The sequence below is a fragment of the Nothobranchius furzeri genome, chromosome 4 (assembly GCF_043380555.1).
Source record: "Nothobranchius furzeri strain GRZ-AD chromosome 4, NfurGRZ-RIMD1, whole genome shotgun sequence".
Lineage (NCBI taxonomy): Eukaryota > Metazoa > Chordata > Actinopteri > Cyprinodontiformes > Nothobranchiidae > Nothobranchius > Nothobranchius furzeri.
Genome location: NC_091744.1, coordinates 15,420,343 through 15,446,932, shown reverse-complemented (window position 1 = coordinate 15,446,932; position 26,590 = coordinate 15,420,343). Strand labels below are relative to the sequence as shown.

General features: G+C 42.9%; 2 protein-coding genes across 7 annotated transcripts in view; one reads left to right on the top strand and one right to left on the bottom strand.

Moving 5' to 3' along the window:
• The first annotated feature begins 431 nt into the window (after positions 1 to 431).
• foxk1 (forkhead box K1) lies at positions 432 to 24,155 on the top strand. Of its 2 annotated transcripts, none has more exons than XM_070550120.1 (9): positions 432 to 1,857; positions 12,727 to 12,942; positions 19,963 to 20,161; positions 20,238 to 20,384; positions 20,461 to 20,654; positions 20,867 to 21,019; positions 21,130 to 21,387; positions 21,827 to 22,000; positions 22,591 to 22,785. In XM_070550120.1, exons 1-8 carry the CDS (start codon positions 1,409 to 1,411, stop codon positions 21,990 to 21,992), a joined length of 1,782 nt encoding a protein of 593 aa, XP_070406221.1. In that variant the 5' UTR covers positions 432 to 1,408; the 3' UTR covers positions 21,993 to 22,000; positions 22,591 to 22,785. The 2 variants fall into 2 exon arrangements, with proteins under 2 accessions (XP_070406221.1, XP_015820124.1); XM_015964638.3 differs by having other exon boundaries at positions 1,218 to 1,857; positions 20,867 to 21,039; positions 22,591 to 24,155.
• Positions 24,078 to 26,590, bottom strand: part of radil (Ras association and DIL domains) — a 41,169-nt gene continuing 38,656 nt past the window's right edge. For all 5 annotated transcript variants that reach the window (XM_054743718.2, XM_054743719.2, XM_015964603.3 and 2 more), the window contains one exon: positions 24,078 to 26,575. In XM_054743718.2, the coding sequence (XP_054599693.1) occupies positions 26,476 to 26,575 (100 nt within the window). In that variant the 3' untranslated portion in view covers positions 24,078 to 26,475. The remainder of the gene's footprint in view (positions 26,576 to 26,590) is intronic.

Below are 26,590 nucleotides of genomic sequence, written 5' to 3'. Positions count from 1 at the left end.
CTGCAATCAAACGATTCCTGCAACTGCCAATGAGACTTCTGCACCTCTCAGGCTGAGGATCGGGCAACTGGAGATGTTTGTACGCCAACAGCGTCACCTATGGACACTTTGTTTTATTTCATTGATCCCTCTGTTGTGCTCCCGATGCTCTGGAGATCCACTCCAGATTTGTTAAACAACTTGTTCTTTCTATGTTTATAAACACAGAGAGAGGAGAAACAGAAAAAAAGAAGAAAAAAAAAGAAAAGAAAAGAAAAACGAGGTGAGCAAACCAGCTCCTGCAGACACCAGAAGTGCTTAAAGCTAAGATCATTTGCAATTTACTCTAGATATATAAAAATTACATACGTTTATTATCAGTAAACATTCTATCATCATCATATTCATCATTTAAACTTTTTATTTAAAATGTTTTTAGCTTTGTTTACACAAAAATAAATCATACCTGAGGTAAGTTAGGGATAACATTAAAATAAATGATGCATTTTTTTAAAATGAATGTTTCAGATGTTTCAAACCTTTCCCTGTAACTGAGTTACAAAGTGAGAAAACATGAACTGTGGCTGAACTACCAGGTCTGGATGTGGCGTTCAGAGACGTAAACGTCACGAATCCGTGCTGACAACACAGGAATAAGTGAAGTTTCATTTGTACAGCCAACATGACCGAGGCAGATTTTTTTTATATCTCTAAAATAAACTGTGACAACTTCCACAAATGCTGCTGATCTGTAGATTATTACATAGCCTGCAATATTCCCTAAAGCTACCAAATCTGAAACTCATTGATGTTTTCATTGTATTTTATGCATTATCTAAAGTGTGTGTGTTTTATATAATATTTAGCAATTTCCATGAAAAAATAAACAGAACATAAGCTACAATAGTAACGGAAAAAATGAAAATATAGAAGAATGATCCAAAGGAGCACATCATGTGTCTGACATGGTGTGTTTGGTGATGGCTCCTGATAAAATAGATGGGTGAATTCTTAAGTTTGAGATTATTGTTTTAGACTCACACAAAGTTTACTTGATATATGGTGAGTGCAAAAGAAATTATAGCTGCAATATAAAATAAACGCTTTTTGAGGCAAATAAATCAATAAATAAATCCTTTACTGGCAGAGCAACTAATCGGATCTCCTTCCTACTTGTTGTAGGCATTTCAGCAGAAAACATGTTTAGTGATGTTGGACAGTTCGTAATAATACTAAATAAGTATTTTTTACAAAGGGGTCCTGAACGCATCATCCTTCCAGTGGAATCCACTCCGGGTCTTTAATTGACCCGACGGGACTCCATGTTGTTCCGTCAGCCTCGCAGCGATCAAGTGTTGTGAGCGAAAACTCTCACGTTGCAACTCTGTCTGACAAGTAAAGTTGTCTGAGTGTGACTCTCTGATAGAAGATGGCAGACTACCGGGACGACACCGGAGCTCGAGCCCTGCTTGCATTACAGTCGGCGCCGTGCAGCCCCGTGCGTGTTGCAGTGACCTCTCACGCCTATCTTCAGCCCTCGCTGCCCTTCTTGGGTCCTCCGAGAATGGATGCTCGCGGAGATGCCGGTGGCATGTTTCCGGTGAGGCTCTCTTCTACTCCACCGCAGGCTTTGGCGAGGCTCGAGGGCCGAGACTTTGAGTTTGTTATGCGCCAGAGGACGGTCACCGTAGGCCGGAACTCGTCCCATGGCTCAGTGGACATCAACATGGGTCACTCGAGCTTCATTTCAAGGCGACACCTGCAGATCATCTACGACGAATCGAGCGGGTTCTCCTTGCGGTGCCTGGGCAAGAATGGCGTGTTTGTTGATGGGGTGTTCCAGCGGAGAGGGGCGCCGCCGCTGCCTCTGCCCAGAGAGTAAGTAGTAGCAGCAGCAGCTAGCATAGCAGATACGGAGGCTCGATATTCTGCAGAGCTTTGCAAAGTTTGTACACAACATTAGAGCGCATGGTGTGAAAATTTTTTTCTTTTTGAATTAGCATGATGTCTTACTCAAAGAGCATGTATGTAGTTGAATAAGCTCAGTTAGTTATAGTTTTGTTAATCATTTAGTTTAGCTTACTCCACATTAACAGGAAAAATGGGAGACATTTTAGGGGTGACACAAAGTTTATCATTACACCGTGTCGGAGTGCGTAAAAACGATTGCAAAGCGTAATATAAAAAATACCCTTATGTCTTTTGTGAAAATTAGATTTAATTTGTTTTGTTACTCTCCAAGACTCTCAGCGTAACTGCAACCCACAAATCAAATGAATCATTCCAACTCTGTTTTAGCTCTTGGCTAACTTAGCTCATGCTATTTGGCCTGTTGTAGCCATTGACATATATAGCACGCGCTGATCAAGCTATTTGGTGAATGTTTATTTAAAGCTGAACAGCAATATTAAATCATTTATATGTAAAGACAAAAAAATTAAAACGTCCGTTATGTAAATGTTTCGTAGCTGCTGCAAGTCAAAGTCGTATTTTATTTCGACGGGGCTTAGTGCTAATAAGTTAGCCTCGTGCTAGCTGCGTGGCTGTAAGTCAACGTGTCACCGTCACAAACATTAATGTAAACAAACGCACCAATGGCAACTTTTCTCACGTTTCATGTGCGATTAAGGTTTGTTAAAATTAACACAAAATACATTTCGTATAAAGACTTTCCAGTATTTAAATGTAGTTTTAGCCTTCAGTAGTATGTAATTTAGCAGTTTTTAATATAGTTCTCGACATATTGCCTTAAATTAGGTTAAATTTAAAAACGGGAAGTTTTGACATCCTGTCGCAGCCGTTAATAAATCACTGTGTGTGTGTGCGTGTGTGCGTGTGTGTGTGTGTGTGTGTGTGTGTTATCCTCGCTGATTGGTCATTCCGAGTGTTTGGGGGCGTGTGTGCGGATGTACCGGAAGTATTGGCACAAAGACGTTTAATGGCTCACATTTAGTAAACATAGCACCACATCTACCATGTTTTTCTCACATGCTTCACAGTTGGTCTGTGTGTGTTCCTAAACATGGAGGAGAGCAACATACTTATGTTTGTTTTTAAAAATGTGAAAACATTTTGTAAATTAGTTATCAATACTGTTTAGGGCTGCAATCTCTCTTTAAGATCAGTAGATCTGCCTGTACGTTCTGAGTAGTTTGGTCAAAGTTAAATAGAAGTATAAAGGCATCCTAAAAGAAAGAAAATCACACATTTTTAAAATTGCAGCTTACAAACATGAATAACTGCAAGAATCTTGCTTTGCTGCATTGTCCTACCATCTGCTTTGGTGTGAAACATGTGCAGCTTAAACACTGTAAACAAGAAAACATAACTTCTAAACAACCTTTTCTACTTGACTCGGTTGTGTCCCAGAACACAATCTTATCAAAATTGAAACCACTAAACAACGTGTTGTTAAATCAACCAAAGATCATGATCACCCTCTCATACTCCTCAGATTGGTACACCCCACACAAGCTTTTATGACAGCCGGGGTTCTTGTACTTTCCCAGTAAAATGTCCCTGCTACAGAGCTGCAGCTTCGTTCCTCCCGCTGCAGCACATCACCTGACCGGATCTTGCAAAACTCCTCCGAGGTGGTGGACTTGGAGCTGAAGAAAAAATAAATCAAAGCTTTTGCTGCATTTCGCTAAAGTAAAAGGAAACAAAGCTAAATTATGTCTCTAAATATTTAATGAAGCACCTTGTTATTCATGGTATCAGTCTGCGAGCAGAAGCATGACCCGTCTGTGTGATGGGCCATTTGAACTTTTCTCAATCACACCTTTTTGTAGCCTTATTCCTATTTTAGATAGCAACAAAATAATTCATCCTAGTGCAAATATTATTCTATATACTAGTTATCATTGAAATTAAAGGTGTCAACAGCTATTTGTTACTAATTTAATTTATTTTTATATTTTAACAACTGCAGAAGTAGGAAATAGGTTTTTATGGATTTGAGATTTCTTAAACTTAATAGGTAGTGGTTTGAGAGTCACAGAACGTTGCGTGCTAGGATGATTTCAACGCAAAAAACAACCAAAACAACGCAGAGACTCACCTCTTACATCAGGAAGAATCCACGCTTTTCGAGCTTTATATGTTCTTTCATAATCCGTTGTTGAATTGTGATCAGCTGAAGCTTTTCCGGTTCTCGCCTCACTTTTTTTACAGGAACGGCCCAAAACGATCTAACACATGGATTTTCTGCTTCCTGATCACGTGACGTGTGACGTATGTGGATGAACATCGGCTTTAGAAGAAACAAGAAGAAAATATCATTTCTATAGCGCCTCTCGATAAAAATCACGAGGCGCTTCACAAAAACAAAAAATGTAAAAATATAAAAAATAATTTAGAAAATGGTTAAAAATATATATTTAAAATGAGCAAAAAACAGACAGTTGGAAAGAGGGAAATCAGTGGATCCTGACGAAGGTGGAATAGGTGGGGAGAGCAGAATAAAGAGAGAGTTGTGAAGAAGGTCATACAAAAGCCAGCTTGAACAAGTGAGTCTTCAGCTGCTTTTTAAAGGAGTCCACTGATCTCAGGCTCAGGGGGAGAGAGTTCCAGACTCTGGGGGCCACAGCAGCAAATGATCTGTCACCTTTGGTCTTTAGCCTTTAGTCGCCACAGTTTTTCAATAAAATATGAATTTTTTATATCACTATTTAAAGAGTTGTAGCTTAAATCTGGTTAGAGATAGAGGAATATTGTAAATTAGAAAAATTTTCAGTATGAGCCAAGTTTTGTGATAGGAACAAATTCACTCACATAATTAGCATATTATGACATCATCAGGTGGCAGCCATATTGGATTGCATCACATTTGCAGATTTTTTTAATTTTTCTAATGTTTTTGTCTTATTTTCTTAGTGTTGTTATTGTTAATGATACATATATACATAGTCCTATGTAGACATATATAACTATGTATGTATATACATAATATTCTGGGTTTCGAGAAATAGAGAAACCAGTGTGTGCTGACAGCTGACCCCTTTCAACACGCTCATCATTGTTTACAAAGTGGAGGAAAGAAAGGATGATCTCAAATCTGTTTGGTGACATCACTTTGCTGAAGCCAGGTGTGTATGTTGGACAAAAGCCAGCCCAATAATCATCAATCTCAGGCTTTTCCACAAGCCCCCATGCAGAACTGAATGGCAGTGAACGCTTTAATTTCTGGGACAGTTGCATCATACCAGTCATTATATCTGGAGGTAGATTTCAGTTCCTCTTTCTCTACATACTGGTGAGCATATCGGTTAGTTTCAGTTGTGATGAGGGTCCAGAATTCCTCATCCAAAGAAACTTACAGAAACTTGAGATGCTCGAGCCCCCCCCCCCCCCCGCAACATCTCTTCCCCAGACCCCACACACGGTGACGCAGGACATCGGACAAGGTAAGGGCTGGATGGGCTGCTTGTGTAACCGCGTCATCGCTGACAGGCTCCCTGTTGCTGCGCGCTGAAGCCACGCTTTCCGTCTCGCTAGAAGACCGCAGATCATCCTCGAAAAGGAAATATTCTTCCTCTGAATCCGAATCTGCCAGTACTAGACGAAGAGCTTCATCAGCACTGAACAATCCTCTCGGCATTGTGTTTTTTTCATCTACCACTCGCTCGCTCTCACTCGATCTGACTGCTCTGACAACCTCGCGACTCTGCGAATGGTGGGCGGGGTTCAAGCTCTAAATACTCCCAAGTTTGAAGAGTGACACACCCACAAATGCTGCTTGGATTGAAGTTACAGGTGTCCGCCACCCCGCAGTGTAACGTATTAACTGCATGAGGGCTCATTTCTGCTGCTGTGGCTTATTAAATCCAACATTGCTGCATGTCGCAATTCTGCGACTTTGGCGCTTAAAGGGTTAAGCCTGGTGCGCTGCACAACCAGTAGGCTTTGATCACTGGACCACAGGGACCTGCTGGGGGTGTAGGGACTAAGAAGATCACCAATGTAAGATGGTGCTTGTCCATGTAAGGCCCTATAGACCAGAACCAGGATCTTGAAATGAACCCTGAAGTTGACTGGCAGCCAGTGAAGCTGGAGGAGAAGCGGGGTGATGTGGGTGTGTTTGGGGGACTTGGTCAGAAGCCGAGCACAGGTGTTCTGAACCACCTGTAGACGGTTCAGGGAGGTTCTGCTCAGACACGTGAAAAGAGAGTTACAGTAGTCTAAGCGTGAGGAGATGAAGGTGTGGAGAACAGTCTCAAGTTCAGAGCGGGACAGAATGGGACTCAACTTAGCAACGTTCCTGAGATGGAAGAAGGAAGAGTGAACAAGAGAACTGACATGAGAATCCAGGGTGAGAGCTGGGTCAAAGGTGACGCCAAGATTCCTGACAGAAGGTTTGTTGTGAGAAGCAAGCTGACCAAGAGAGTCTCTGACTTTGGGAACCAGCTTGTCTGGGGCACAGATGAGGATCTCAGTCTTATCTTCATTCAGCTGTAGAAAGCTCCCAGCCATCCAGGTTTTGATAGTCTAAGCAGGTGTGTAACAGCTGCAGCTTAGACATCTCATGGGGCTTAAAGGAGATGTACAGTTGGATGTCATCTGCATAAAGAAAGAAGTAGATAGAGGAGGAAGAGCAGAGACCCCAGCACAGTATCTTGTGGGACACCATGGGTACGGGAGGTGGTGGAGGACCTAAACTTTAAGACGGCCACAGAAAAGGAGTGCTCAGAGAGATAAGAGGAGAACCACTCCAGAGCAGCTCCTGATAGGCCTACCCAGTCTCTCAGCCTCTCCAGTAGCAGGTGATGGTCAACAGTGTAGAAGACTGCAGTCAGGTCCAGCAGGACCAGAACGGAACAGTCCCCTACATCACTGAGTCAGAAGGTCATTAGAGACCCTAAGAAGAGCTGTTTCAGTAGAATGAGCTCTACGAAAACCTGACTGTAAGCAATCATTGATGTTATGTTCATCAAGAGCAGCTGTGAGTTGTTTAGCCACAACCTTTTCCAAGATCTTGGAGATGAATGGAAGTTTAGAGATGGGTCTGAAGCTGCTATGGAGAGAGAGGTCGAGACTCGGTTTTTTAAGAAGCAGGTGGATTACAACATTCTTAAAGTAAGCAGGGACCTGACCAGAAACCAGAGAAGCATTAATTATAGAGAGCACGCTGGGACCGATGGACTGAAAAGCACTTTTAAACAAAGATGAGGGTAAGATGTCGATGGGGCATGCAGAGGTCTTCATAGAGTTAACTAGTTTGGTTAACTCAGACAAAGAAACAGGAGCAAAGCTATCTAGGATGATGGGCCTGGTTGGAGTCGGGAGAGGCAGCGATAAGGCTGAAGGAGAGATGCCAGATCTAACATTACTGACTTTGTCCACAAAGAAACAGAAAGTTCTCACAGTCTGCAACAGAGTGGTTAGAGGCTGTAGGAGAGGCAGGAGAGACGATGCTGCTGATGGTGTTAAACAGCACCTTGGGGTTCCCTTTGCTCTGGGACACCAGGTTGGAGAAATAGGAAACCCTAGCGTCTCTGACTGCAGAGTTAAAGGATGTCAGAAGATCCTTTAGGTGCAGCAGATGGACGTGGAGATGGGTTTTCTTCCGCAAGCGCTCAATTTTTCTGCATTGGCGCTTCAGGCTGCGAAGGCTGTCATTAAACCAGGGAGTAGGGTTCACTGCAGGAACTGATCTGGTTCTGACAGGACAGATGTTGTCCAGAATGGAAAGGCAGTGCTTGTTAAACTGAGAAGTTAAGGAATCTGGGTCGTTATCAGAAGAACAGGGTGGATCAAAAGCAGCAGAAAAATTGCTAGCTGTGCTCTCATTAAGAAAACGAGAACTAACCATACGGCGAGCAGGAGGTGGGGATGCAGAACCTGACAAGTTAAAGAAAATGCAATGGTGATCTGAAATATAAACGTCCTCAGGACAAACACTCTCAGCATTTAGACTCAGGGTAAAAACAAGGTCTAGAGTGTGCCCCCTGGTGTGTGTGGGGCCAGAAACATGCTGGGTAAAGCTGAAGGAGTCCATGAGGCTGGAGAAATTCATGGCAAAGTGATCAGAGGGATCATCATCGTGGATGTTAAAATCACCAACAATCACCAGTCTGGACAGCTTCACAGTGGAGGATAGAAAGTCACTAAACTCCTGAAGGAAAGAACTGTTTGGACCAGGTGGACGATAGACCACAGCATTGTAGAACGGGTCCTTACGCCCGACTTTAATCAGCTGCAGTTCAAAGGAAGCAAAGTGACCAGAGGTTGTAGAGCCACATGGAAGATGGTCTCTGAAAACAACCGCTAGGCCTCCACCACGACCAGAACCTCGGGGCTGGCTAAGAAAAGAATAACCACTCTGGCAGAGTTCAATCAGACCAGAATAATCAGATGTTTGCTGCCAAACTTCAGTCAGAAACAGAAAATCCAGGCTTTTAGAGATAATTAGATCATTGAGCAGGAAGGACTTATTGTTAACAGAGCGAGTGTTCAATAAGGCCATGCTGAGTGAGGCGGAGGAATCAGAAACTACAGAAACAGCTGGAGTTAGTGGACGTAAATTAGCAGGGTTAGATCCACGGTGTTCATAAAAACCACTTATGGAGGGAACAGGAGGAGAAACCACTGAGGAATGAGGATAAACCAACTTTAAAAAACTTGGATGGAGAAACAGCGCCGCAATACGGCCTGGCGGGAATGCGGAAGTGGCGCTCAAGTCGCCAAACAAAGGATAAGAAGCTAGAAGATCACGCCGATGTTTAGTAGATAAACCACTCTTTATGAGAAGTCTTATTCTTACCTGGATTCCTGCTAGTTTACCTCTTTTCCTCCGATGTTTTCCCGGGACCAGATAAACATCGCTGGAGGCGCCCTGGTTAGAATCGTCGTTTGGCTCCGGGCCAGTGCGCCACTCAGATAAATAAACAGGGAGGTACGTCCTCAGTGCATCTTGGGCAATCGTGAATGAACCGAAGGACAAAAGAGTCTGGCGTTCATAGGAGATGGTAGCAGGGACAATACCGAAGAGGATCGCAGACAGGAGCTAGGTGGAAAAGAGGAGGTTAGTGGAGAAAAGTTTGAAAAAGTGGCCGGTGACTGCGGCTAAGCCAAGCACAGGCGCCATCTTGTTACTGACTGGAGCTTTACAGCTGAGATGTTTGTTCTCACGGTGCGGGGGCTCATTCCGATGCCCACACAGTAAAAAAATTACTTTAGTCGTCATTGGCAGTGAACGGTTGGATTTAAAATGACGACTTTAGTTGTCACTGGCAGTGAATGAGTTAACATTTATGATGAGCAGCAGATTAAAGTTAACTTCATAGAATGATTTAAAAGAAAAATATCCCAGAAGTTTTGATTTTGGAAAAATCTACATCATCGCCACGAAAAACCTAATGAAACTACCCTGAAGTTAGTTTTAGGTGGTAATTATGACATATGTTCACCCTAGTTTCTAATGTTTCACCAGGCTGTGACACTGATGCAGCAGGTCTAATCATCTGTTGGTGTTGCTGCTGATCACAGCTGGTCACTAACTGAAAATAAATCAACAGCTTTGCATTTATATAACTTGGTCACCCTGGATTTGTTCTCTTAGATTGTACACGTTATTTCCATTATTAATAGTGTTTTAAAATAATTTGTCTATTTTTAATATCTTCCACATCATGTGACTTAGTAAAATTTTATTTTGACATTTTATTTTTAGATGGTGTTCTCTCTCTTTAAAGTGAAAAGGTTTCAGAGAGGTTGTGGTAGACCAAGTTCACTTGTTGCTCTTTTTTCCAACACATCTACAGTGGACTCTATATGTCTCATCTGTCTAGAAGGCCTTGTGAGTGGATCTCTGTGGGGAAAAGCTCTGGTCAGAACCAGAAGTTAGTTGGGGGAGAGGGGAGCAGAAAATGGCAAGATTTGGAGTTTTACTCTGTATTAATTCCTGATATTCTGACATCTCACCTCTGATTGGCTGGTTTCTCAGTGAACTTGCTCATGATGGAGACATGAGGAGACAGCCATTGTTTTCATGTCCCACTCAAAAACTACACTCCGAAATTTTACTGTTCACACACACACACACACACACACACACACACACACACACACACACACACACACGCACAATGGGATTTCTGCCCCAGGACATGATCAATTAAAAAAAAAGACCGCCTGTGTGTTCCCTGACTGTTTGCTAGAAAACAACTTAGTAGGGAGAGGTACAGGTCTCTAGGCGCATGCGTGATGACGTTTAAAATGGCGACGCTCATAGAGGAAACTGACAGGAAGTCAGCGCTGTGCATGCGCGAATGGCTATTGATGGCAAATGGCAGCTTACAGTGAGTAAATAGTGGGGACATTTGGGGAAAAAAAACCTGCCCCAGAGAGCCAAGAAACACACTTATGATTGGTGAAAAAACTCCAGCTATCAGGGGGCTCTCCCACAGGGGCATTGCCCCCAGCCATTTTCAGGTTTTTTTTTTTTTTCACTTAACCCAATCACATGCCTGGAAACAGAATCCCTAACTGGCTGGAATTGGGGTAAAGTTTGTTAATGCTTTCTCGGTTGTTGGCTGGTTAGAAGGAACAACCACTGGCTTCTCTTCATCTAGCGTGACATGGAAACGTATAAGGTACTTTTGAATTGTTGGTATTGTTGTTGCATTTTAGTTTAGTTTTTCACGTCTTTCCTAAAACTAAGAAAGTTCCTTCATTGCTGTGTTGTTTTTTTCCCGCTGGTCCATCCCCTTAAGTGTCCGGGCGGCACACGTAACTTTTGTTTCTGCCATTCTTTGCTTCTGTTTTTTGCATTTATTTATAATCGTTGATGAATATTCATGAATCTATTTTGAATCGGCACGTGTCACATAGCGGTGCATCGATTAAATGGTGAATTGGCACACCCCTACTAACCACTACTAACCACTGTGTAACTACTGAAATCTTACCTGGGGAAGTTGTGATGTCGCAGGACTAATTGGGTGGAGCACATTTGCTACTGATGCACGTCTGAAATGCTCCTAGTGGAAAAATATGCGTGGCTGAGGTCACGGGTAAAACGCATCAACGTGTCCGCTGGAGTTAGGGATGGGAACCTTTGACATTTGAATCGATCCGGTACTAATTCCCGTTACCTACGAATCGATACCTGTGCTTAACGGTACCAATTTTCGATACTTTTGAGTGTTTAATAGTTTTAATTCTCTTTTATAATTAAATATATATTTTTCTCAACATATAACAATATTTTATAAATATCACGATAAATAACATACAACTGTTTGTATTTTAACATCGTCCTTGTAGTTTTATAAGTTGATAATTAAACTGAAGCAAACATCTTTACTGTGAACTAAATTTACCGTGCATCTTCATTTCTTTTGCCGTCTTTTTTCCATTTGATTTTTTCCTACTGGGAAGTTAGAATTTCCGAGGAGAAAGCAAACACACCATTAGATGATAACAATGGTGGCAATGGAAGCTAACATATCAAGCTAACGTTATCTTAAACAGTTTATTTAACTGCTGGAGCAGATTAAAACGATGATGCCTCACACTTAGATCGTTGTCACTGGTTTCATCTTCACCCAATCACCCGTCGCATTTAGTAAAGTGAAGCCAAACTTTAGAGCGCGTTCATGTTCTTCTAGTCGGAAATTCGGAGTTCCGAGGATAAAGCGAACGCACCATTAGCGAAACGGAAGCTAACATATCAAGCTAACGTTATCTTAAACATTTTATTTACCTACCGGAGCAGATTAAGATGAGGTTGTCACACTTCGATCGTTGTCGCTGGTTTCATCATCACCCAGTTACCCATCACATTTAGTGAAGTGGACCCAAGCTTTAGCGTGCGTTCTTTCTACCATGCTGCTCTGTTTACAACTCGCTCGCAGCGAGCGACGACATAACGCTCTTGCGCATGCGCAGCTGTCTAGGCAAGTTGTCGTTATGAAGGATGGGTACGGAAACGAGGCACCGTTTCAAATGAAGTGAATCGGTGCTCGGTCGGTACTGTGGAATTCGGTCGGTACCTTAAAAACTACCGAATTCGGTACCCATCCCTAGCTGGAGTTAAGCCGAGGACTTGGTCTCTTTCACCATATCTACTGAACTGTTTGTCTATAGACCACTTCTACTCCACAGCCATCCCTTTTGCATGGAAACATGTTTTAGGATCTCTACATCTTGATCTGAAATGTTTTCTTTGTAGGTAGGTTGGAGGCTGTTGCTAGGTAACACTTAGCAGGGCTAGAATTAGCTCATCTCACTTGTGCTACTTGTGAAGATACTGCAGGAAGGCAGTGATGGTGCACCACGGCTGTTTGTTAATGATGAGAAAAATCAAAAGTGTGATCAGTGAAAGGATTTGCGCTGTAAAACATTTACCTCTAACATGATCACTTCCAGAGACCTGCTGTGGGACAGGATTGTTGCTTTCAGTGAAACAATTAAAGTACACGTAGACTAGAAAACTTAACATCAAGTTTCTTTAGTTGTTCAAACAAGGAGCTTCGATGTTTTTTTTTTTACATAAACAAACCTTTTGTTGGAACATGAAAGCAGCCTTTACTTTCTCCTGTAACAGGGTCTGTCTTTGCTGTTATACACCCTTACTCTTTTAATGTTCTACATAAAAAGAATAGTAAATGTTTGTTCATTTCTTTATCCTGTCATGTCTGAATTATCTGTTCCACTCATAATCTAACGTTGTTTAACAGAGTAAATAAACATCTCCCTGCCTCTTCATGCCCTTTGACCTTTTGATCCTTCACGCTTGCTCTCCAGGTGTGTGTTCCGTTTTCCAAGCACTGTGATCAAGATCCAGTTTATGTCCCTCCTGGATGTTGAGGAGCAGCGAGAGAAGGAGCAGCCCTCTCCTCCCCCTCGCCCCCTTCTGCCTCACATCTCCCCTCTCAAAATCAGCATTCCCACAGCGCAGCAACACGAGGAGCACATCAGGGCGTTTGGCTCTCCGCTGCCCTCGCCCACGGGCACTATCAGGTAAGCCGCGGCGCAGAATGACGTCTTGACAGCAGGGGGAAAATTATCGTTATTTCATTTAAAACAAACCAGTTAATTGTTTGTTTCATAAATTCTTCACATAAATGGATAATCTGAGATGCATGTTTGAAAGCTAAGGTTTGTTTCTGATATCTGTCATTAGCTACATATCCTGATGTGATTTGGGTTTGTTGCTTTGAAACAACCCGGATCATGATAAACTGGATTGAATTGCTTTACCTTGTGTGAAATACAAGTAAAGTTAATTTCCCTGATTAGGTCCTCTCTGAGTGAGTGTGTTCTACTCAGGCTCGGCTGTATTCAGCCTGAGTTGATAACCTGCAGAGATCTGTGACAGCATATCTGAAAATCTCTGCTCTATAAATGTGAGGGTTACTGTTTGTGTCCTCTGGTGGACGGCCTCTGCCATTACACCATGCATGTGTGCAGGCCTTATATGGGGTGGCTGCAGCTTCAGGCTGTGTGATTGGCTATTGGGCAGATTGTTTTGCCTGTGAGCCATTTTTCCGTCCATTCCTGCTTTCCTTTTCACAGCGCCGCCCCCGCACATGGACTCAAAACAGACAAAAAAAGTTACAAATCACTTGCTGTTACTCTAGATGTTTTTTTAAGGAAGATAAAACGGGTCTCTGGCCTCACCTGACTGAACAAGCAGCACATACAAATAAAGGGTGTTGTGTTAAAGTCAGTAGCTTTTCTCCAAACGCCAGCGTCGACTCCCCAAATGGTGGCAAGAGTCACTTTTCCTGTCTGGCTGCTCAAACGAGCTGCCGAAAACAACATTCCTGCTCTGTTAGCACTCATGCAAGAGGTATTGAAGGGGAAAAGCAGAGAGGGTCTACAAACTCTCCTCGTTGTGCCTGACCAGAGGGAATCGAGCTGGAACCAGTGTTTACTTTACTAACAGAAGCAGGTGTACATTGTATAGAGTTACTGAGTTCCCTCTGGGCTCTGTCTCAACAACGGCAGAGAAAAGTTAATAATTAACTCACGTTTAAGATTTTTTTTTACCCATTGTTGCCTGTTTGTGATGATTTTACATTTCACTCAGATTAGCTGCAGAGTTTTAAGGAAATGATTAAACATTAGAGATGCACCTTTTCTGGTTTTGTAGGCTGATTGTGATCGCTGATCTAGGGCTGCATGATATTAGTAGGAAAACCTGCAATCCGCTATAACAGTGATTTAATATTGCAACAACGTTATGGCTTGCAATAAATAAATAAATGACGCGAGAACAAAAAAAACTAAAACAAAGAAATTAAAAAATGACTAAAAATATAAAAAATGCGAAAAGCAAAAATTGTGATAAAGATGTGAGGAAAGGGAAAAGGAAAAGGAACAAGAAAAATCAATCGGTGAATGCTGGTAAAAGCAGAATCTGCAGAAAGAGCAGAACGAAGCTAACTCGAGTGTTTGCTAGCCGTCCAAATTAAATGCCGTCAGCCTAGGGTGGGGGTATCTAACCTAGAAGAATCCACCTGATTGGCCAAATGCGTAAAGAGCTCTATTTGATTTGTCAAAGACCATGCTTCCGTTGGATTGATGAAATGCTTTATGTGTAGCAAACATCTGAGCTGACCACACATTGCGTTTTTTTCTGTTCCATGCATTATGCGTATATTTCATGCTGATATCGCCATGATGATACATTTGCGATAGGGTTAGGGTTATGGACGAAAACTTATAGCTGAATTCCGATATACGATATATATCTCGATATTTTTCCTCCTGTAAAATATTTACAAGTTAACTCACTTCAAGCTGTCTTGAGAAATTATAAACATAAATCAGTAGATTAAATGCATAAAAATGTATTGATTCTTGTCAAACTCTAACCTTAGTGACTATTCTCTACCAGTCTGTGCTTTAGAAACACTGGTACAGCTGTCTGCACACACACACACACACACACACACACACACACACACACACACACACACACACACACACACACACACACACACACACACACACACACACACACACACACACACACACACACTTGAGAGCTGGAGGTGTATCAGATGTCCCACAGGCACTTTTTATTTATATATAATTATAATTAATGTACAATTAGTCATCTAGAGGTGGCCCATATCGTATATTTATTGCCCAGAGAAAAAAATCTATCACGTTAAACTAGATGTATGATGATGTAATTGCATCTACTGGGTCACGCACAGTGGAGTTATTAGTTATGAGGGCAAACATGGCTGCAATCTAACAGTATTGACTCATATCAGCGATTATACTGTAGTGACTCAGTCTCTGGTTGCTCTTTTATGGGGATGATTTTCGGGCTTCTGTCGCTGTAATCCACACCTTACAAACTCTGAACTTTTTCAACAGAATCGCTCGTAATGGAGTATTTACTAGCATAGCTAACCAGAGCGAAAAAAACGGAACAACATTTCTCACCCGCTGAGCTCGCCTTCAAAATAAAACGTTAACCCTATAGTTTACTATTCTACCCTTACAATACGTTTGAGGTAATTTGGCCACTCCGGCTATCCATAGATGTTTCCCGATTACACGGGGGGGAAGGGTTTGGCTCGTCTCCGCACGAGCAGGATGGATAAACAGAACTCCGTTGGCGTTGAAAGTCCCCAAATAATTAAAAACCAGGACGCCAAATGCAAAGTTTCGAGCAGCACATTCACCCAGAGGCTCTCAGATTGAGCAAACTTGTGAGAATAGCTGCTTAGAGACGGAGCGACATGTCCCTAGCATAGCGGCTAATCGCTAGCATAGCAGTTTGACCAGTTAAATTGATACAAAGATATAAAGTCGTCTTATGTCTTGTTTCAAAATTATACCGATATTTTAAAAATATCGATATATCGCCCAGCCCTAATTTGCGATGTACTGTGCAGCCCTACTCTGATCTTTCTACGTCTGTTAATGCTGATAATGCCAGTTTGGATTTATGAAAAAAAAATAATTCTTTAACAAAGTATGTTTGAGCACTATTTGCCAGCCACAGTTCTGGCTGGGGCTGCAGTGTTTCCAGTGGTGCGTTGGTAGACCAACTAGTAGATCTAAATTATTTAACTTCAGCAAAAGATGGTCTACATTCTAGGCGTTGTGAGAATAGTACCTGTAAAACAACGTGTTTTAGCTCTGTTGGCCAGCTATAGGTGCTGCTTCCAGCTGTAAGCACAGAAGTAGGGAGAGGGGCTTAAAGCTGCTTTCCGGAGTTCTCCTTTCAGAAATAATGTATGATTTGTCAGAAATCCATAAAAGTGATTATCTCATCATGTACTGTGATATAATATAAGCAATACGTCTTTTTTTTTTTTGCTAAGCACGCCCCCTGCACCGCAGAGCTCCATGCAATAGGAAACTGAGTGCCGACCAGAACTAACCAATAGTGTTAGACTACCGCTTACTTGCTTTATATGTAAGGAAGTACCTCGGCTGATGCAGAGTTGATGAACTTTTCACGGACAAGAAAGTCTCTAAAATATAAATATATGAAAACACAACATGACATGAGAATAATACTCATAAAACAATGTGTTTTAGCTCTGTTTGTCGGCTACAGAAGCACATTTATAAACAGAAACATGAAGTCGCCATCTTAAAAAACAGAGCGACAGATTTTTTGTGTGATGTGCTTGTCAGCCACTAGCTGGTGCCATCGGATAACAGAAATACTCCGGAAATAGCTTTAAGGTGCAATCCATGGTGCCCCACTCTGGATTTCTGCTGTAAACAGGTGCTTTTCTAAAATTTAAATATACATTAAAATAAAATTCAGCAGCAGCTTCTTGCTACCTACAGGTATGCCTGACTTTAAATTGGCTCTACTAAAGTGGAACATCGGCCTGATGTATCAATCCATCATGGTCTCGCTAATGCTTTATGCATCCTGCAGATTTTATTTGTTTGTACAAGAGCTGAAACTGTGTGCCTCACTTCAGTGTTTTTCTAAAATATTTCACAAGTTTTCTGTCTGTTTTTGAACATTTCAGAAGTGAAATGGCAGCTTTTACTCTAGGATCAGGATGGCTTCATCACTGTAGTCAGTTTGATTAATAATGTAACATCTTGCCTCTTGTTTACATAGTTTGGTGTCAGCGTTTTTTAATAAATCATTTATTACTTCTCTGTTTAGAACCAAATGATTAAAACCCCTGCTGGATCATAAATGTCTCCCTCATATTAATCTGGCCAGGTTGAAATGTTGACCCAACTTTAGATTTGTGATCTGGTCCTTCTGGCGAAAAGCCAACACTCTCCATGTGTGTGTTATTAAAACTGAGCTGCCTGATCTGGTTGTTTTACTGCAGCAGTAACTGAATAATGCTGATGTGCCACTCTTTAGTGCAATATCATGTTTATGTTTGCACACACAATAATGACACTTGTGCTCCTCATGGTGGAAACCTCCACGAGCTTCAGGGTGTTGGAGTGAACTGGAGGAAACAAATGATGAGTTTAAAGGGATACTTTACAACTTTTTCATAACTTTAAGTGATTTTCTTGAGCCAGTATGTGCTAAAATGATCCTTTACAAGGTTAATGAAATGCCACTCAGACTCCTCCCACCCTCTGTGGCCAGAATACCGCACTTGCATTTTCAGAGTGGCGGGCCGCTTCCTGTTGGACTTTAAAAAATAACGGAGTTTACATGAATGACACTGTAGTCTGCTTCCAGCACGTTTCCTGCTTGTTTCAGATCGTGAACACAGCTGATTTGTCTGATTTATTGATGAACTGCTCCTCAAGAATGAAGGCAGAGGAGACATTTCAGCTGTTGGATTCAAGTGTTAGAAAGATCAACGCACTGCTTGGTATCCCTTTATTAAGCCAGTTGCAGAACCAGAACTTTGCTTTTGAAGGCATGTGTTTGAAAACACGCGGCCTTGTGGGAAGCTGCTGCTGCAGTTTGTGAAAGTGTGTGTGTGTGTGTGTGTGTGTGTGTGTGTGTGTGTGTGTGTGTGTGTGTGTGTGTGTGTGTGTGTGTGTGTGTGTGTGTGTGTGTGTGTGTGTGTGTGTGTGTGTGTGTGTGTGTGTGTGTGTGTGTGTGTGTGTGTGTGTGTGTGTGTGTGTGTGTGTGTGTGTGTGTGTGCGTGCGTGCGTGCACAGCAGGAAAGTGCACATAGAGGGAGAAAAGGGAGGTCATTTGGACTGATATGTTTCTAAAGTCCCTCTTATGGACACACCCTGTGCCCAAAGATTAAAGCCCCCAAAACAAAATGAAGACACACAAAGGTTCCGATTGCTAATCTGAGATCATTGGTACAGGTGCTGGCCAGTAAATTAGAATATCATCAAAAGGTTGAAAATATTTCAGTAATTCCATTCAAAACGTGAAACTTGTACATTATATTCATGCAATGCACACAGACCAATGTATTTCCGATGTTTATTACGTTTAATTTTGATATTTATAGGTGACAACCAATGAAAACATCAAATCTGGTATCTCAGAAAATTAGAATATTCTAAAGGCCAATGAAAAAATGTTTGTTTCTCTAATGTTGGCCAACTGAAAAGAATGAACATGAAAAGAATGTGCATGTATAGCACTCAATACTTAGTCGGGGCTCCTTTTGCCTCAATAACTGCAGTAATGCGGCGTGGCATGGACTCGATCAGTCTGTGGCACTGCTCAGGTGTTATGAGAGCCCAGGTTGCTCTGATAGTCGTCTTCAGCTCCTCTGCATTGTTGGGTCTAGCGTATTGCATCCTCCGCTTCACAATACCCCATAGATTTTCTATGGGGTTAAGGTCAGGCGAGTTTGCTGGCCAATCAAGGACAGGGATACCATGGTCCTTGAACCAGGTGCTGGTGGTTTTGGCACTGTGTGCAGGTGCCAAGTCCTGTTGAAAGGTGAAGTCTGCATCCCCATAAAGTTGGTCAGCAGCAGGAAGCATGAAGTGCTCTAAAACTTCCTGGTAGACGGCTGCATTGACCCTGGACCTCAGGAAACAGAGTGGGCCAACACCGGCAGATGACATGGCACCCCACACCATCACTGACGGTGGAAACTTTACACTGGACCTCATGCAACGTGGATTCTGTGCTTCTCCGCTCTTCCTCCAGACTCTGGGTCCTTGATTTCCAAAGGAAATGCAGAACTTGCTTTCATCAGAAAACATAACTTTGGACCACTCAGCATCAGTCCAGTCCTTTTTGTCCTTGGCCCAGGCGAGACGCTTCTTGCGCTGTTTCATGTTCAAGAGTGGCTTGACACACGGAATGCGACACCTGAATCCCATGTCTTTCATGAGTCTCCTCGTGGTGGTTCTTGAAGCGCTGACTCCAGCTGCAGTCCACTCTTTGTGGATCTCCCCCACATTTTTGAATGGGTTTGTCGTCACAATTCTCTGCAGGGTGCGGTTATCCCTAGAGCTTGTACACTTTTTTCTACCACATTTTTTCCGTCCCTTCGCCTGTCTGTTAATGTGCTTGGACACAGAGCTCTGCGAACAGCCAGCTTCTTTAGCAATCACCTTTTGTGTCTTGCCCTCCTTGTGCAAGGTGTCAATGATTGTCTTTTGGACAGCTGTTAAGTCAGAAGTCTTCCCCATGATTGTGGTGCCTTCAAAACAAGACTGAGGGACCTTTTAAAGGCCTTTGCAGGTGTTTTGAGTAAATCAGCTGATTAGAGTGGCAGCAGGTGTCTTCTATATTCAGCCTTTTCAGAATATTCTAATTTTTTGAGATACCAAATTTGGAGTTTTCATTAGTTGTCACTTATGAATATCAAATTTAAATGTAATGAACATTGGAAATACATTGGTCTGTGTGCATTGCATGAATATAATGTACAAGTTTCACGTTTTGAATGGAATTACTGAAATATTTTCAACCTTTTGATGATATTCTAATTTACTGGCCAGCACCTGTAGATCATCTATAATCCTGTTTGAGTTTACACGTACAAACTAAAGATATCACAATCGTCCCGACCTTCAATCCAGCTACACCACTTCCAAAGTCTTCCTCAGTTTCCAAATACTGAGCCTTTCCCCTTTCTTTGAAAGTGTTCCCAACTCCTGTCCGGCCAGTCCACGTGGAGCAGGATCATCAGGGTACCGCTATGGCCGCAATGTGACCTCTGACCTCCAGCTAGCGGCTGAATTTGCAGCCAAGGCCGTTTCCGAGCAGAGGCGAAGTCTTGCAGAGCAGAGAGGTGGGGGGAGTGAGCCCCGTGTGGAGTCGGTGGGGGGAGACAGCCCGAAGGTAAAAACGCTGACCCCAAACCGTTAAAGCGAGCAGGTGAAGTGCGTGTTTACGTGATTGTGTCTTGTTTCTGCAGGATGAGTCCAAGCCTCCGTATTCCTATGCACAACTGATCGTCCAGGCCATCTCGTCAGCTCCAGACAAACAGCTGACACTCAGTGGCATTTACGCCCACATCACCAAACACTACCCCTACTATCGCACTGCAGACAAGGGCTGGCAGGTACCCCCCGCCCCCGGTGCTGTTTCAGCTGGAATCATGACCGAGAGCTGTAGTTCTGTTTTTTTACTTTCTCCAGAATTCTATCAGACACAATCTGTCTCTGAACCGCTACTTCCTAAAAGTGGCCCGCTCTCAGGATGAACCTGGAAAAGGAAGTTTCTGGCGCATCGACTCTGCCTCTGAGAGCAAGCTGGTGGAGCAGGCCTTCAGGAAAAGACGGCAGAGAGGAGTGGCCTGCTTTAGGACACCGTTTGGACCTCTGTCTTCAAGGTATTGCTTCAACTATCTCACTTGTTCCTGTCTCCCACAGTGACTGGGTTAACACGTTCTCTCCTTTCTCTGCTCCTATCCGCCTTCATTTGATTGGACAGAACAAAGTAAGTCTAGTTTGGAGGTTAGAGCAGAAGGTACCGGCCACGAGGAAGTTCTGCGGTCGGATCTCTGTTCCTTAGTGAGTTTATTTCCTGAACCTTGTCTTGTAGGAGCGCTCCTGCATCCCCGACCCATCAGGGACTTCTGTCTCCACCGTCCAGCGGACTGCAGACTCCTGAAAGTCTGAGCAGAGAGGGCTCCCCCATCCCTCATGACCACCATGAGCAGTTGGCTAGCAAACTGGCTTCTGTGCCGGAGTTTAGGTATTCTCAGAGCGCCCCAGGTGAGCACCAGTGTCTGCTGGCTCACATAAACCAGATACGCTTAAATCAGGCCGGTGAAAATGTTTATGGTCTGTTTATTTTTTTAACAGGCTCTCCGGTCAGTGCTCAGCCCGTCATCATGGCTGCCCCCCCTCATCCAACAGTTCTGAACTCTGGACCGGGAAAAGCTCTAGCTTTAGTCCCAGGTGGGGGTGGCCAAATTCAACCCATCCATGTTCTTCAAAACGCCCCACAGTCTTCTGTTACCATGGTGCGGGTGGTGACCAGCACGCCCTCATCTTCCAATCCGCCAAACGGGTACAGCACTCCTACTGTGGGGGGGTCGGAGAGCAGCAGCGATATCAGAGGTACAGTAAGAAGCACCTGAGGTCTGAAATAAATCCAGATCTTCAGTTGTTGCAGGTTTTTGTTTCTTCTGTGTATTAATAGTTTAGCTTAAGTTACCAAACCAACATTTTATGCTTCTAAACCAGAATAAGAAGGTCGCTTTGTCAAAATAATAGCATAAAATCAGTTTCTTCTACAAACCTGACTTTCTTTAGACTACAGCGGTGAGCGCCATCTGCTGGATCCATCCTAAACTACATGTTCTAAATGTCCATTTTCTAGGTGATGCTAAACATGGCTAAGCTCCTGGTGTCACTATGTGGCTAATGGATTATCTTATTGTGTAAATCTGAACTATAAACATTCATTAGTGTAGAGCCGGCTTTCTGAGAAGTCCTCCTTGTCTTTTGACGTCTGAGCAGAGCCCGATGCGAGTCTGAGTGTGCCTTTTCTCTCCAGAAGCCCAGCTGAACCGGGAGCTGGTGATCCAGACTGTGGACAGCGCTGTGCAGGGTGGGGAGGGGCGTCACCTGACTCCAGGTTTACACCAACTTCCTGTACGCCCGATTACCCAGAACGGCAAATTTACCACTGCTGCGGTTTCCACAGCAACCAGCTTTGTTAATGTGTCAGGTAAGATATTTCTTTCAGGTCCTCATCAGAAACAATATTAAAAATAATAATTTAAGTCAGGATTCAAAAGCTCTGAACTATTAACTCCTTCACTGCCAGCCATTTCCTGATCAGAAAAGCCCTTCGCTGCCAACGCTTTTACAGTATTTTTTTTAAGAGTCACAGAACGTTGTGCTCTATGATGTCAACGCCAAAACTACCTAAACAAAGAGTAGACTCACCTCTTACATCAGGAAGAGTCCACGCGTTTCGAGCGTTTTCCGTTCTTTCATAATCCGTTGTTGAATTGTGATCGGCAGAAGCTTTTCCGGTTCGCGCCTCACTTTCTTTACAGCAGCGGCCCAAAACGATCTCCTAACACATGGATGTTCTTCTTCCTGATCACGTGACGTGTGACGTATGCGGATGGAGATTGGCTTTAGAGCTGAGATGTTTGTTCTGATGGTGCGGGGGCTTGTTCTGACTCCCACACAGTAAAAAAAATGCCAATGAATGAGTTAACCACTGGCAGATTAAGTTTGGCAGTGTTTGTTCATCAATGGTTCTGTGCAACAAACCGTCTTTAACATTTGCCTTTTTTATTTTTAAAGGTCTGAGTAGTCCTCTGCAGATCTTGGCTGCACAGGCCTCCAGCTCCCCCCCAGTGCTAGTGAGCAGGCAGCCCAGTGCAGACTCCTCCCCCAGACCACCAGGTGAGCCCCAGGCCAAGAGGTCGCGGCTGGAGGACGAGGGTGGGACTGAATCTGCTCAGCATCAAGTCACCCCCTCCCAACAGCCTGTCATCGTTACCATGACGCCACAAAGCCACGATCCCAGGCAATAAAAGTTTAGGGCTTCTCACCAGGGGTCCCAAAGGCTTCAGTGCTCCATCATTTATACAAAAATTGATGCGACTGTAAAACGACACCAGCTGTCTGTCAGGAAATACATCATTAAAATGTTTTGGTCACAACTAGATTAATTGTTCTAATATTTTACTTTTGAAAAGCAAGTAAATCAGCTTCAGCCCATTTTCCACCGACATCTTTTCCTCATCATTGCATTAAATGCGTGACTTGCTGCGACTCAAACCAATGACCTCACTGCTTTCTGATAATTGTCTGGTTTAAAGGAAATGTGACTCAGGTCTGAGCTGAACCCGAGACACTAACAACCAGATTGTATTCCTGATATAATGAAGAGACCGAATAAATCGTCTCAGAAAAGGTGGACGTTGCTAAGACCAGAATGTAAGACGCCTCTTGCCTTTTCTGTAAAGCAAAACATGAAAAAACATTTTGTTTCTGAAGGATGGATCTTAGGAAATCCAGGAAAAACAAAACAAACGGCTTTTAAAATCACTTCAGCGCCTCAGATTCAGGTTAATCTGAACAAAAACAGCAACGCTGTGCAGAAAAAAGGTTAAAAGAGGGCAGCTACTTGGAGTTGACTGAAGTGGAGCTAACCTAATGTAGACAAACTGATTGTTTTTCTGTTTGGTTGTTTTAGTTGTGCTAGCAGGACAGCCGGTGTGTGTGGATCTGTCTCGGCACACACGAGCATTATTGTAATAATCCTCAAAGCCTTAAATATTCTTGTTTATGGAACTTTTTGATGGCTTCATAGTTTTAGATTAACATAGCGCTTTAACAGTACAAGACCAGCGACACTACAGCGGTGAGTTATGCTGAGGGAGGGGCGGGACCAACTCACTACCACAAACGGCTTTCTATCTGTACGGTACTTTACACAAACTACGCTCTTGGCTCTCCACGTTTGTACTTCCTCCTCAGTGACCTGTCTGACTTCGGAGTCTCCACCAAGGCATGGAGCTGACGTGGCTTTGATTAGATCTCCTATAGCACTTTCTCCCCGCTCCTGTCTCGTTCTGACTCTGCCTTTAGCATTTCTGAACGTCTCGCAGGCTTCGGCCACAGGATTTCACTCATAGTTGCACAACATTAGAACCATGCATAATGATTGTACGCTGCTCTATCTGCTAAATAACAAAAAGGTATTTGTTTCTTATTTTTGGAAAGATTAAAATATTTTGCTATGTGTAAAAATGGCTGTCATCAATACATAACAATTATGGAAATAAAGAGGGGTATATGTATTTTTAATGTTTTTGTGATTTAAAATGTGTAGCACAAATTAAAACAACTCATTGACATCACTGCTGCCTTGTCTTTTAAATCAGTCACTGAAAAAAAAAAACAAGTATCCCACAGACTTTACTCTTATGTACCATTACTCTTAACAGTATAAATAATGACCAGAATAGACATGCACAAGATCAAGTGTCACCCGTAAGCAAAGTAACAGAATAACAGCAGGTATTTAAAAGCTAACAACACAATGGTCATTTTCAGTTTATCACAAGAAAAATTGGCAAATATTTGCTGGTTTCACACTTTCCACGGTTCCATCATGTAAGAGTTTACTTCGAACCGTTCTGAGCAAAGTTACGTTTAAGAAATCTGAGCTACTGTAATGGTCAAAATAAAGGAAACATTCGGTGAGAAGAGATTTGTAAACATGAATCAGCCCCTGGCGGGTGAGGGAGCGAGCCCACGTGAAGCAGAGGAAACTTTACCGCAGCTTAAACCAACACTTCATCTTTGTTGGTTGCCTCCTGAACAGTCTGTTCAGAGAGCATTATTCCCTACAGGACTGATGAGCTAACCACTAGTCTTAGTGCAGCAAAGACCAAAATGTTTTGCCGTCATTTTGGTGACTTGAGCCGTTTTCAGCGATCTGCTTTGCAGTGTGTCCCCTAGAAACTTTGGTGCTCACACAACGTTTTGCTTCTAAGCTTCGTGGTGTTTGACGCTGCTCAGAGCTGATTGACTCAGTTAGAATTCTCAGGGGGCGGGGTTATTTGAATGAGAGCGTCACCAGGCCCTCTGCTTCCCATAAGGAAGCACTAGCATGGCTGGCCAGGCTAGGGGGGCAGCGCCACGCCTATGTTGGGGAAACCGTGTTTATTAGGATAATTAAAATATGTCCAGGAGTAGGACTGGGCAATATGGGCTAAAATCTTGCTATATTGATGATTTAACGATACATGGATAACGACACGTATGTAAAAGACGTCCACTAGATGGGGCTGTCATTATTGTATTATGTTGAGTCGTGACTCAAGCTGGACATCATCTTAGAGATGAATGTCGGCAAACGACACATCTTTCCATTTTTTATCAAATTTATTGACACGGTTAAAATGGTATCGGTTAGTCAGAAATTTCAATAACAAGACATTTTCAATTAACTGCCCAGTCCTATCGAAGAGCCAAAAGAACAGCTTGTTGAGATTTAGTGAGTCTTGATCCGTTAGCTCATCAGCCCTGGAGAACGTAAACTGTTTCTCCAAACAGAGGCTGTTCAGTGGAGACCAAGGTAACATCCCTGAGCGGTACCTTAGCTGCCGTCAGCTAATGTGCAGCTTTCTGCTCATTTTTAGTTAAAATCCTTAAATTAGCTTTCACCAGATTGAATTTCCACTTGTTAGCTTGGTCTGTAAAAACCAAACCCAGGTGGCCCACTTCACCTGTTAGTGACGTAAAAGTGTCTGAAGAAGTTTAGTGGATTTCTCTTTACTTTTGTATAAATACTGTAATCAGAAAACGTTTTTACAAATCTGGAAGAGGGAGGCAGATGGCACCTGAACAGTGAGAACAAAGAAAAACCATCTAAAGCTGTTTTTTTCAATGTCATTTGGACGCACAAAGTGTGCAGAATGTATAAAAGCTGAAATATATACACAGTTTAGGAAAAAGTATACAACCAATAGTTACATTCCTCTCATTCCAGAAAATACTTTTAAGTTTTTTCTGACAGTTCAGGATAATTGTTTCCAAGGATGTGACACGGTAAATATATACAACTATTTACACGGGTCACCACACGTCAGGACTTGGCGTCTGAAACTAGTTTATTATTTATTTATTATTGTCAAACAGCTGAAGATCACCGGAGTAAAAAGTCTCAAAATTTCAGCGTCAGGGATTCAGTCGTTTTCATCCATAACCTCATAAAAGAGAGCTAATGTCTGATTGGAGGACTTGGCTGTGGGGGGTGCCAACCAACGGGTTTAGGAAACATTCAGCTTTTAGGAAAATCTTCAGTCTCAATTGCGTCATGCTTTTTACGTCTGAAAATACAAACCCAAAGAACTTTAAATGAAGCTGGAACAAACAGTCACTCTGTGGGGAGATCGCTGTGCTTAAGCATCAGACTGCATATAGGCCAAAACTCTGGTGGCGTCCTCGTCAACGTTCCGGTTGGCTTCAGGTCCTGTCCAGTAGGAGTCAGCATGAGGGAAACGGGTGGAGTCTCAGAACATTCCCTCCTGTTCCACTGCTCGTCTTTGTGCTGTGTCACATTCACCTCTCACGTCGTGTAGCTGCATACGTACAGATGTACGCGCCTCCCTGGTTCAGCGCCTGCTGCACATCTGGGTGCAGCTTTGCGTTTTCCCTGGGCAGCAGAGGTGATCAGCAGGAGGAAGCACTGATCTTCTCTGAGACTTCCGGATCCGACTTGGCCACCAGGAAACGCAGTCGACCACCTCCCAGACGGATCAGGTCCACTGCACTGAGGAGAAAGTGT